The 12,884-nt window shown below is 43.0% G+C and overlaps 1 protein-coding gene across 1 annotated transcript in view; it reads right to left on the bottom strand.

The window, feature by feature from the left end:
* The window catches only part of SEMA5B (semaphorin 5B), a gene marked incomplete at both ends in the record, with an annotated part of 130,900 nt that overhangs the window by 107,277 nt on the left and 10,739 nt on the right, over positions 1–12,884 (bottom strand). The window contains one exon of the mRNA XM_082285215.1: positions 8,474–8,573. Within this exon, the coding sequence (XP_082141341.1) occupies positions 8,474–8,573 (100 nt within the window). The remainder of the gene's footprint in view (positions 1–8,473; positions 8,574–12,884) is intronic.

A 12,884-nucleotide genomic window follows, 5' to 3' on the forward strand; every position in this document is an offset into this window, starting at 1 on the left:
GCCTGGTCCAGAGTATGATGTGACAATCCATTTGCAAATGTTTCTCCAGTGGTTCATTTGAAGCGCCTGGCAAACACTTGCTGGAGAAAAGGAGGAGAACCAGCAGCTACCCTACAAGCTGGATCCTTATTCACCAGTCATTTTGTTTCTATTGAGAAAAACTTGTCCAATACATCATTCTTCCTCAAAAATCAATAGATGTACAACAGAGAACCATACTAAATGGCAGCCAGTAATATGATGCAGTTGCTTTATGAAGAATTACTTTTCCCCATGCAACTTTTCTCGGTTATAAATTCAGCCACAGCTAGAGAAGCATCCTCTTAGAAGAGGATCCTTATGCAGGCAGCATATCATTCTGATTAAACAGCTTCCAAATTGAGCCAGGGGCTCAGCTACTGTTTCTTTGTTGCACTGAAGCCCAGTTAGTACTTCTCTATGGAAACAAGGATGAAATTCTTCCATGTTCCATTCAGTGGAGGAGAACTACCATCAGCTTTAATGGCATGGGGCGCATGGCACAGATCTGCTCCTCTCGATGCTGTGTGTTCAGGGCCAACTCTAGGAAGAGTCAAAAGAGGCAGACACAGCTGCAGAGCAGGCAGGACAACAGCAAAGCTGAGGCACACTTGGGCTATGCCAATATGCAGAAATCTAGATGGATGGATGCTCCTGGGGAAGGGAGAAGCAGAAAGGGGATTGGCCTTTGGATTGACAGCCTTGTCCCTTCCTCCATCAGCTTGCAAAGGGAACAGCAAGCTGTCTCTGATGTCTTTGGCCTGTCTCTTTCCCCAGGGCAGGAGAGGCAAAGCCTCACTGCACAGTGATTCCACATCCTGGGGGTGATAGTATTTGCTATGCTCCTGAGACACTTCAAAGAATGGGGATTGGGATTTTTTTGTAATATTGTTAGAATATATTTATAAAATGAGGGTCAAATTCCTTTGTTTTGTTTTGTTACATTTCCTTCCCTCTTTTTCACTAGATGAAAAAAAACCTCAGAGATGAAACCTGAGCCAAATTTTCAAAATTCATTTGTGGGTTTGTTCTTATTTTCCTGGAAGAGTGACTCCATCTCTCAGACAATCACACACTATCCCACATGCCACCTCATGTCTTTTTTGACATGTGTCTGACAGCTCCTCTCTTCCTCTCTCATCCAGCTGGCAGCCACAGAGCACTTACAGCGCCTTGATATGGCCCCAAGACACAGAGGGACCTTTACTCTCCTATCTTTCAGTAAGTCACAATGTAAAATTCCTCTTCTGATGCGCTGATTATTGTTCAAAGTGTCCCTGGCAGCCTCCCCACCTGCCTACATAGGCTGGTAAACATCCTCAGTTCTGCCAGGCTTTCCTCAAACTCTGGATGAATTCAACATGACTTGTGTGTAAATACTGATAGAGTTGGCTGGTGAGATTAAGTTATTGCCCAACAATCCCTTCTCTTTGCTGGGTTTTTATACCTTGGTAGTGGCACAGAACAGTAGGCTTAGCACCTAAACATCTGGATATAAAGTGATATGCAAACCACTGTGGTGAGCCCTGCCATATAAAACTGACATATCACTGCCTTAACCAGAGCAAGAGAAAGTATTTTCAGTAATGCAGAGGAAAACTGCTCTGCAGCCCTATTCTGTGATGCTGTAAAACACATTATGACCAAGTCTTCAAGGCTTTTGCCAAAGTATCCTGACCTTGTGTTTGTACCCATCACACTCTCAAAAATGCAATCTTCAAACTTAATTATTCTCAGTGTGTTACTAAAGCAAGTGAGCCTCTCATGGGTGGCTGCTTTCGTGATAGGGTATCGCCAATTTTCATTTTATCTGGAATATGAGATATTTTTCTAGTGAGGTCTGCAATTTGCTGTGTAAAGATTTTTCCTATCAGTCTGTGCTGCACCAGGATTGCCTTTCACACAGCACTGGCTGTGCAGGCACTGGCTGTGAAAGTGCTGAGGTCTTTTGCAGAGAAGTGGATGGTGGTGCCTTGCAGGCGATTTGAAGGAAGAACTGTTTTCCCTGCCGACAAAGATGACAGACCAGGGACTGCCACTGCCTCACCCTCTTCTCCATGTACAACATTAATGTGCAAAACTGCTCCTTTGCCCTCCTACAGCGCATTGGTCCATCCCAACAACCTGACAGTACTGCAGTATAGCATTTTATTTGATTTATTTATTCAGAGTTCACTAAAATTCACATTCTTTGCTTGAGAAAATGCACAAATTTTAACAAAGGGGAAAAAAAATTACGCTTTGAACAAAATTTGGGCCAGGCTCTAAACCTCCCAGAATCCCATAATTACAAAAACTGTTCTTCATCCTTTCCACACCTTTTCCCCTCCTCCCTAAGGGGTATAAGTCAGGGACAGCATAGATTTAGGGTATGCCAAATTCACAGTGCTTGCAGACCAGCAGAGGAAAGCAAACCCTATAGGTGAAAAACAGACACCCCAGTGGGGCTTCACCCTCCACACTTTACACAAGGGCTGAGCTGACCTCACCTGGCAGAGTATCAGAGAGGAAAATCTCCCTTTGAACTATCGAAGGCTCAACCAGAGAGGTTAAAACCTGAATTTTAAATCACACTTTTGTTCCCTTTGTAAAGAAACTGTGCACCCCAATTATGGATTTAACTAGCTGCAGTGTCTAATCACAGTTTTCTCATTTTCACCACATTCTTTACCTCCCAGGTCAGGCAATTTCTTTAAAAAACATCATGGTCCTTTCAAAGTTTCTGTTAATTTCAGAGACTGACTTGGGGTTTTTTCCCCTCACATCACCATGTTATCTGCCCCTCTCCAGTCTATGATACAAGGATGCAACTTTAATTAGAGCATTCTTTTGTCCAATAGGAAAAAATCACAGTGAGAAAGGAAGGCATTTCTTTCTCTCCATTTCTCTGCACTAGAACTTTCAGCTGCCTATCTATGATCTGAATATAATCAAAAACATTATCACGTTCTTTGCTTGCTCACGTCCTCATTAATACCTCAGCTGGCAAGGTAATTTCTCAGCCCAATGTGACTTAGCAGGGGGTAAAGCTGGCGTAAGACTCTGCAAAAATAACACAAGCCACCAGAAATGGTTCAGACCATTTCTTTCAGAAAAGTATTGAGGAAAATCCTCTACTCAGATGTTAACAGGGACAAATGGCACACCACTCCTGACTGTTTCAGGGCAAACCTGCTGGCTATGCCCACGTGGTTGTGCCCAGTGTTCACCTGTTTGCATCTCCGTGCTATATGAGACTTGATTTTTTTGGCCATGCTGAAGCCCCACTGCCCCAGTGGGGACTCACAGGCTTTCATGAACATTTTGAAGACTTGCATCTTCTTTGGAGAAGCAAGGCTGAGAGCAAGTGATTAAAATACCATCTGGAAATACAAGAGTAAAAGGTCCAAATTACACCTATGCCGTGGATTTTCTGAGCCCAGAGAAGAGCTTTGGCTGTGTCCACATTAGTCAAATGCAGAGTGAGGTTGTGCAGACCTTGACTGGTATCTTCAGAAAGTGCAGTCTCACTGCAGGAGTAGCTGTGTTAGGCACAGTGGTCTACTACTTTTCAGATATGCAATATATTCATGTGACTCAACATCACAGCCTTTTCACAGGGCAGGGTGGCTCTTAATCCTTCTTGGCCTTGGATTCCCATCTATACTGTGAAATTATTAGTGCTTTCTTGCCTCACTGAAGTCCTGTGAGAATAAATGTTGATGAGGGGCCCTGATCATTTAGCAACAGAAAGTATTGCTGACAGATTTTATACTCTGTGGATCTGTGGAACTACTTTGACCTAACTGCTGCCACTGAATTTCCTGGTTTGCAAAATGCTTTTTGCCTAGACAACATTATCTATGGAGACTTATTCTCTTCAGGGTGTAGTGGCAGTCCAGATGTGGACAGGATTGAAGGTGCCCAAGGGTAAGAGTGATATTTTCTGACAAGCACAGGTTTTGAACATTTTACTGCAGTGCTCTGGAGCTTTCTGCCAAACAGGCAGGAAAGAGCCTATGTTCAGCCACAAACCTGCATGTAACCAGGTGCCTGACAGACTAATCTATCATACACCAGAGACTTTCAATAAACTCAGGGTGCCAAGCCTGCTGGTTGAGGGTCCTAGAATATATTTACAATTTGCCATATTTCTGCAAGCTGTGACTTGAAGGAACTCTTTTGGAACATCAGTCATTCTATTCAGCTTTCAGCTCCTAAGCCTGCATGACCCAGAGCTTTTTTAGTGCTTATACAGCCAGAAGCATAATAGTCAGAAAAGGGTGTGCCTAAGCTGCTGTGCTTCCCCTAAAACAACCCTTGAAAATTCATACAGCACCTTCCCTGCTCCCCAAACTAAACATATTGATGTCCCATTCCTGGAAGTGTTCAAGGCCAGGTTTAGTGGGGCCCTGAGAAACCTGATCCAGTGGGTGGCATATTTGTCCATGGTGGGAGGGTTGGAACTAGATGATCTTTAAGGTCCCTACCAACCCAAGCCTTTCTATGATTCTATGGTATCTCCTCCCTTGCACCTGTCTACTTGGCAGTAACAGGCCCATTCAGATCAGCCCTAAATCAAGTATGAAAATCACCTCTGTCAAGCATCAAGACTTGCATCACCAGCAGTTCAGTAGTTTCACATTTATTGCAGAGAAGTCTGGCAGTCCATAATGACATGAACTTTACTTGCCAGTTCTGAGTTCCTTGATGCAGCTTTTGCTCCCTGCTCTCTACCTCCAGGCTCTTGTTGGTAACAGCCCTTTGTGACAAGGGCTCCTGATCTGCACTTCCCTACGCAACAGCCATGGGGGACGATCTTTTCCCATCTCCTGATGGAGCTGAGAGCCCTCTTTGCAGGCAGAACTGTGAGGGCTTCTGGCCATGACGCCTTTTGGCTGGTTTTCCTCAGTAATACCTCCACTCACTGCGAATGGCTGACCCTTGTAGCCGTGCTTCTCACATCCACAGCCCCATCTCACATCCACAGCCCCATCATCACATCTCACAGCCCCACAGCCCCCCGTGAACTGACATCCCTGTAGCTTCCTTCTGGGAAAAGTCAAATGTTTGCCTTAGGACTTCCCAGCCACTCTCTGTGCAGTCATTTGTTTGGGTGCCATCCTCCTGTTGTCCAAGCTGTTTCCCTTCAGCTTGCTGTTGTGCCAGATTGTCACACTGTCTCAACCACCCTCCTTTACACCTTTTATGTTGTCCTCACCAGGGAGCTCTTATGAAGCATGATTTTTGGCCTGCCTCCAAGCAGGATCTTTCATATCATCACTTCTTTACTGGCTTCTGTCTGTGCCCAGCCAGCAATGAGACAGTCTCAAGGAGTAAGGCTCCTTGAGGAGGTGGAATGTCACAGCTACACCATGTCCCTCCTCCAAAAAACTCACCCTCCCTGGGGCCTGGGCACCCTGCCTACAGCACAGGTGAGACAGCAGAGCACTGCTTCTCCAACAGAGAGGTGAAATCACTGTGATGATATTTTCAATTTTTTTCTCACTAATAATGAGGTCTAGATTATTGTTTTTCCTCCCATTAAAATAAGTTCAAATGGCGATCACTTGTGCTCAAGAGCTGAAAAAAGCAGCAAATATTTCAAAACAATCACTCATTCACAAAAGAAAAACAGTACATTAAAACACTAACACTATATCCAAAACAAAAACAAAACATGCAAACTGTGAGTCAAAATGAAGGTTATGAATTTTTGAAATGTGTGTTTTTATACTTAATGAAATGTGACTCATAATATGGGTAGTGTAGATTTACAATGTTCTAAACTATTCATATCCTTTCTTGCAAGTGTTTGGATTTTACAAACGATGTGACAAGTAAATACGTTGCTTAGAAACCATGGTGGGCTTTTGAAACTAATTCTTTTGTTTCTGGGATTTTAACTTGGCAGGTGTTTGGTGCAGTGGAGTTATCAAACTCCTCTGGTTTACTCTCAGACAGCACCAGTCATTTAAGGAGGGCTCTTAGATAAGGATAAAGCTTAAAAATCTGAGGCTCAAGTTATTGCAGTTCCTTGTCTGCATGGCATGCCCTCAATACCTCTTACAGTTTCAGTCACGCTGTGTCCAATTCCTGAAACCAAAAACCCTTGTGAACCCCCGGATTTTCTAGGAAGTATTTTCTATGAAGCTTTGAAACACAGGACAAACTAAGCCAAAGAGATGCTGTGGTGAGGTCATGCTGCTTTTAAATAGAGACAGACAGAAGTAGTCTGAAATAATTTATAACGCTATCATCTAAGAGAATGATGTTAACCAGGAAATTGAGAAGTGGGAGTACTTATAAACGCCACCCTGATCCCAAACTCCTTCCACAACCTCAGAATAGCTGGCATTACTACTAATATGATCTACAGCAGCACATTTAAACATGGTTAACATTTAAATTTAGGTTTCATAAATTACACCCTGCAGAGATGGATAGAGACAGCTTCTATCTCTTTGAGGTATTGTTTCATTTGCAAATTCAAGCAGATGGTGCACGAGCAACTAATGACTCAAAAAATCACCCCTAAAAATAGTCCAGAACAAGGTGTGGATTTATTAGGGAAGGAGGCAACAGAAAAGGCTTTATTTCCCCTTCCCATTTCTCAGGCACAGCTCCAGGAGTTCAGCACACCCGGACCTGTGCAGCACCAAGGACCCCATCCACACCCCATTTTCAAGAAACTCTCCCCGTCACCTCACACAGGGTGGAGCTGAGATGGTGAAGAGGAAATGGGCTCAGCACTCTCCACTTTCTCCACACCAAGCATGTGTATCCAACCAAAAAAAAAAATAACCCTGGGAAATTACATCTTTATTAACTGTACCCTGAACTGCTCAGCACAGCCATGTGGCACCACTGAAACTTTCAGTCTCCCAGTCAGGTGGGTAGTGCTTCATGAAAACTGACTTCTCTGAGCAAATTCTATAAATACTTGTCACTGCTTCCTCATGAGGCAATACCCTGCGTTATCATGTACCTCTGCTGGGAAGCCAGGTTTGCTGTCACTCCCCTGTTTATGATGATGTTGTACCCCCTGTCTAACCACACTCGTACAAACTCTCAGGGAGGCAGGACTGCTGTGGGGTTTGAGCAGGGGTGAGGGACTGTGTGGGGGAAATCTGCCGTGCAGCCCAATTATGTAAACCACAAATTCCTCAGAGCACCGTGCCTGTGCAATGCCTGGCAGAAGGCACTGTTCACAGCCATCCCCAAAGGAATGCCATTCTGAAGTAATAAATATTAATCATTTCTGGGTAAAGATCCCAGCACAAGTAACGCCACAGCTTGAAAAGTAAAATGTTTCTGTATGAAAAGTAGGAGGGCCTCTGGCAGTTTGAACAGCTACAGGAAGGTAAGTGTTATTATTTACTGCACAAATACAGGCAGAAAACATATATTAAATCACACTTCAGTTGTTGCTGTGAAGCATAAAACTCTCCTTCTGCTCTTTTCTCTTGCTTGTACCATGAGTTCTTCCACCTCTGCTCCTCATGTCCCTGTCCTCTACTGCTGAGTACACTGGGAAGAAAGACTCTCTTCCTCCATTTTCATTAACAGCAGAAACTGATACCACAATGTTATCTGATTCTAAATGTTATACTTTAACTTTATACTTTATACTTACAAATGTTACACTTTAACTTTATACTTTAACTGATTTGTTAGACCATGCTTAGTCTTTTTTTTTTTCTTGGCTTGTCTTATCTGTTTATTATGCAATAAAAAACAGTTGCTCTTGGGGCTCATGATTCAACCATTTCTGACATATATTATTTCACTGAAGCATAGTCCTTTTCCCCATTACAAAATAGCTTTAAATTTGTAAGATCTTGCCTGTGCTTACCTTATGTGTTTCCCCCCTACTCTTATGATATCCTAAATAAAAATAATGTTTAAAAAGAAAGGAAAATATAAGATAATTATATACAATCGGCCAGAAGAAAGAGCTGCACAAAACTGCTTTGGGCGAGGATCTGACTACATCAGCCAGAGGAAGCAAACAGGTTCTGAAGTAGATTCTAAGAGAGAAGAAAGCAACCATTCACATTGCCTCTATCAACCATTCACATTGCCTCTATCACTTACACAAAGGTGTGTAGATGAACCTGGTTCTAAGCAAAAGTCCGGCTATGGCAAATAAACCATAAAGTCAAATTCTGTGCTGGCAGAAGGATGATGCAGAACAATTTACTGTAGCTCTTCTAACATTCACAATACTGAGTGAGATGCCAGCATTCTGCTTCATTGACCAGTCATTTTGATTGCATCTTTTTATTTTTAATTCTAGTAATTTTCTCTTCTTTGCAATTATACTAGATGTCTAAGTCCCTCTACATAAATTATAGCTTTCTTTTTGAGGGGGAAACTGGCCACATAAGCTGGAAACACACTCTCCTCTGAAGCCAGAACCTGAAGGGAAAGAGCTTGAGCAGCAACCCTAGACTAATTAAAAGATTATCTTTACCTTGCTCCCACAATGAGCTGGTTCCTGTTGGCATCCAGTGCAAGCTGAGAAAAGTCATGCACACCTGGATAGGTGAAATTCGACACCCAGGGCTTCAGATCTGCAACGAAAACGAGAAAGCAGAAAACAGTAAAGGTGCTCCAGAAGCAGTGAGTTCACCTGGACATCTACAAATGGATTTCCTACTGAGTTACCTGTCAGGGGAAAGCTAATTAATAATCTCTTTAAAGGGTTTCTATTTATTCTGATTCTCGGCAGAATGTGCAAAAACCCTGCACATAAACACAAGGCCATCTCAGCAGTTATTTTCGCATCCATGATGGAGTGTCAGCATTGGTTTCAGAGACAACAGCATCTCAATTTTACTTCTGTTAAAACTGAGGGAACATCTTCAGTGTCAGGATTAAGTGGTGTAAAGGGATGAGGCTGCCTGCCATAACACTTCCCCAGCCTTGCCTTCTGTCCTAATCAAAGGGAAACTGCTGCCTGCCAGAAAGAGAAGGTTGTGCCAACTGATGAAAAATCAAATTAGAGTACTGGTGGTCTCTACTCAGGACCTTGCTGCTCCAATAACAGATTTTACCTTCTCTTTCAGGTCTTAGGTTCCCATATAGGTTTCACTTTACCTAGTATCTCAGATCCTATCAGCTAAATCCTTCCTTCATTTTTAGACGGTGGCATGTTGAGTGTCATCACAGCATCTTTGTGGCTGAGCAATTGCACAGGCTTGAGCCTGGCTTTATCAACTGTGTTGGATTTGCCCATCTAGGCAAGCATTCAAAATGCAATCACACAGGTTAAATGCAAAGCAATAGATTTGGCTTTGCTTGAAGAGACAAAGCTCTTCCAGAAGTTACATCTGTTAACACAGCATCGACTGAGCAATCTAGGGCAGGTAGTCCTGTTGTAATTAAAAACATACCTGTTTAAAAAAAAAAAAGGTGAATTACTATTTTTAGGGTACTCTCAGGCATGACACTAAGGCATTCTCAGCATCCCATCTTTCAGCACTACTACCAGCTTTGACCTTGTGTATATTACAGATCACAGAATGTCAACCTCATGTCTTACACCTTTATTGCACAAAATAACTGGGAATAGATTTAAATGTATCTTTCAGAAAGTCATCTAGCTTTACTGTGAGGACTTCTCTTGAGAATTTATTCTGTTAACTACTTTGGCTGTAAAATACATGGAGAATACCAAATACCTCCGGGGGCAAGGCACAGATGAGACCAAATCAGTATGACTGTAATCCCTCTGTGACCTATTGACAAGTAGCCCTGCCTCATTTAAGGGTTGGTTGTTGAAGATCTAGGAGGCTCAACATGGAAGGTAATATCTTCTGGTCTCATGCCAAAAGGATACCAATACATGGGCCAATGACCTGATGAATCATAACAATAATGACGTAGTTCAGACCAGTTCAAAAGAGCTCTGAAAAATCATGTTCCACTGTCATTTTATATCCCCAATGATAAATTGAGAAGTCTCACTGAAGGCAGTCAGGTTCGAACACTTTGTTGCAGGCATTAGTTTCCCACTCCACAGGGGCGAGAGGACAATGCTGATGAGGAATCTCACTAAGGCCTGCGGTGTCTTGGCATGCTTCACAGGATTACAGATGTGCAACGGTTTAAAACTTTTGATGTAGGGATATTTGTCGAGCAATTTCAAGTCCTTTCTCCCTCCAGTGATGGACGAACCTTAAACAAGCCCTTAAGTTATTGAAACCTTTAGAAAACACATATAAAATGTCCCTGAAATCTGCATGGCCTGCCTCTCTTTCCAAAGCAGGACCTGGTCATGTAGCTTCTGCCTCTCCCCTGAACACCACCATGTTTCGTAACAGCTCCTAGGGTCCCTGACCATGGAGCTTGGACACCATCTGGCCTGGCCTCATGCCTTGCTTAATTGGATGCTGCCAGGGTGCCTCCAACAGTGAAACCTCCATCCTCACAATAATAAAAACTCTGCTGCTGGGAGCTGGAGGGTTTCAGCCCTTCTCAGCATTCCTGTCACACTGTGTAACCACACACAACACGTGTACCTCCTCTGCTCTTCAATGAAAAGACATGAGTTAAGGAATAACTCCTCTAACCTTCAAGCATCTCCACCTCCTACACTCCTCTGGGACCCCTAACGATGTACTAGCACCAGGGAGGCACTGCAGTTTCACCTCTGGCATTCTCCTAACTAATGGGGCTCTGACTTCCTTTCCTGTAGCTCTTTAGCTGCAGAGACACTTCTGAGCCAAGCAGCAGAACCAACAGCAATAACACCTTTCAGGCAGGTTAGCTGGCTGATGTGCTGCAGATCTTCTGGCATTTTTGTTGGCGATGGGGGTAGGATTAGAGTACTGCTATATAGTGATGATACCTTTTAAGAATCCTGCTTTTAGGCCATAATTTTTCTTGTCATTTTAACTCCTCTTCTACTGACTCTTTCCTACTAACTAACCCACTATTAGAGTGCAGTGGCAGGAAGAATATTTCTTCATCTGCTGCTCTAAGCAAAAGCTCCTCACTTCAGAGAGGTACACTCATCAGTGCTTCCTTTTAATGGCAAGCTCTCACAAACTACAAGCAAAAATAATTTTTTAAAAATTAAAGGCAGTAGTTTGCTTGAGTCTTTCCAAGTTGTCTCAAATGTCAATCAAGCCCAAGAAATAACAGGCAGTGTCTTGATTTCTGTTAGTACTGCAGGTGGTACAACTTATAAAGAAACCCTTCCCAGTTATTAAATTAAAGGCTGAAAGGCATGCATCCTCATAGCAAAATTAAGCTTTTATAGGCATGTAGTTGGAGATTATTAAACCCAGCATGGTCCCAGATAAGAATGTATAAATGCAAGTTGTCAGAATTAATGCCAAATGGCACGTTTTCCTTCCCGAACTTCTTTCTTCCTGTTCAGAGGGAATGCAACTGCAACCAAGAATCAGGACATGGGTCTTTTTTCATTCAACACATTCAAGTCTACTGCTCAGACCACAGGCATCCCTAAAACATTTTCAGCTTCACTCTAAAACTAACTCAGCACTTCAAGGTAAATGCTGCCCTAGGTCTATCCCATATTAGCTGAAGTTTACACATATGGACCCAATGAACTCCAGAGACTGCTTGTATTTGACCTTCTTCTGAAAGCTGATTTTTCCAGTGCTGACTCTTTAATTTGGCTGGAAACCTTCAATACTGGGGCATGTTTACATTTGCAAAAGTATCTGTTTAAAAACAGTATGAAAAATTAAAAACCAAGGCTCTGGCTTTGCATGTCGGCAGCAGGAGACGGAAAACTAGGAACCACATGGCTTAGGGGCAAAATGTTCCTCAAGGCCTCCTTTGTGCTTCTCTAATCATTTCCAGGGGATTAAAGATCCATGCTCTCACTTCCTCCACATGAAAACCAATGAACAAAAGTTTAATAGTTTCCAATACCATTCATCTCCAGATATCTGATTCAAAACCTCTAAAGCTCCACAAGCCCCTCTACAGCTCAAGGTGGTTCAGGTATCCAGCTGCAAAGAAGACAAAGCTTTGAAGGAAATGTAAGTTTGCAGGCACAGCTGTGCTCAGCTATTATGCAAGCCTAAGACAAGGTGAAAAGAGGCCCTCTGCCATTTCAGAGGGTGGTCCCTGCAGCCTCTTGCACTCTGCTCTGCTCTGGCTTCCTGAGAGCACAGGGCTGGGACCAGAATTACACAGCTACATAAAGAACAGCAAGCCAAATTGCAGGAGCTGGGTTTGAGGGCCTGATCCAGAAGCTCTTCAAATCATTGGCAGTTTTCCACTGAGCTTGATGGGTTTTGGATCAGCTTCTAAAGACATTGTAAACCTGGTAATACTTGAGTCTTCACCTCCTCAAAATCAACTGCTCCCCACCTCACCCTTACTCTGTGTTTTTTGGAGGAAAGAAATATGTAAACACTAAGCTAAGGCTTCCCTGTCTGAAGGACAGCATTTACTGCTTCATTTTACTTAAGCCCACTTGTTGCTCCCATCCCCAGCAGGCTGTAACAGCTTTGCGCTTCCAGCACATATCACACAAGAGCAGAGAGGTTAAATGCCCATGCCTTGAAACTGCAAAGCCATTGGAGGTACATGGAGTATGGCTACCCACAGTGCTATTCAACAGCAGCTCTTGCAAAATCATTCTCAGCAAGGATTTCCTATTTGAAGCAAAAGAAACTAACCTGAACAGGACCAAGGATTCTTTGTGTAAAATGAGGGTATACCCACATGCACACACTAACCATGCTGCTATCCTAGGACTGCAAAAGAAAGCTTCAAAGGGATCATAAAAAGACCTTAAGAGAGATAAATTCAGAGGGTCCCCATTCCAGAAAAGATAACCTGAATCCCATACCTTACGTAAGGCTCCTGTAAAACAGGCTGATTCAACAGTAAAAGTTTTC

The sequence above is a fragment of the Coloeus monedula genome (assembly GCF_965178545.1).
Source record: "Coloeus monedula genome assembly, chromosome: 7".
NCBI classification, from domain to species: domain Eukaryota; kingdom Metazoa; phylum Chordata; class Aves; order Passeriformes; family Corvidae; genus Coloeus; species Coloeus monedula.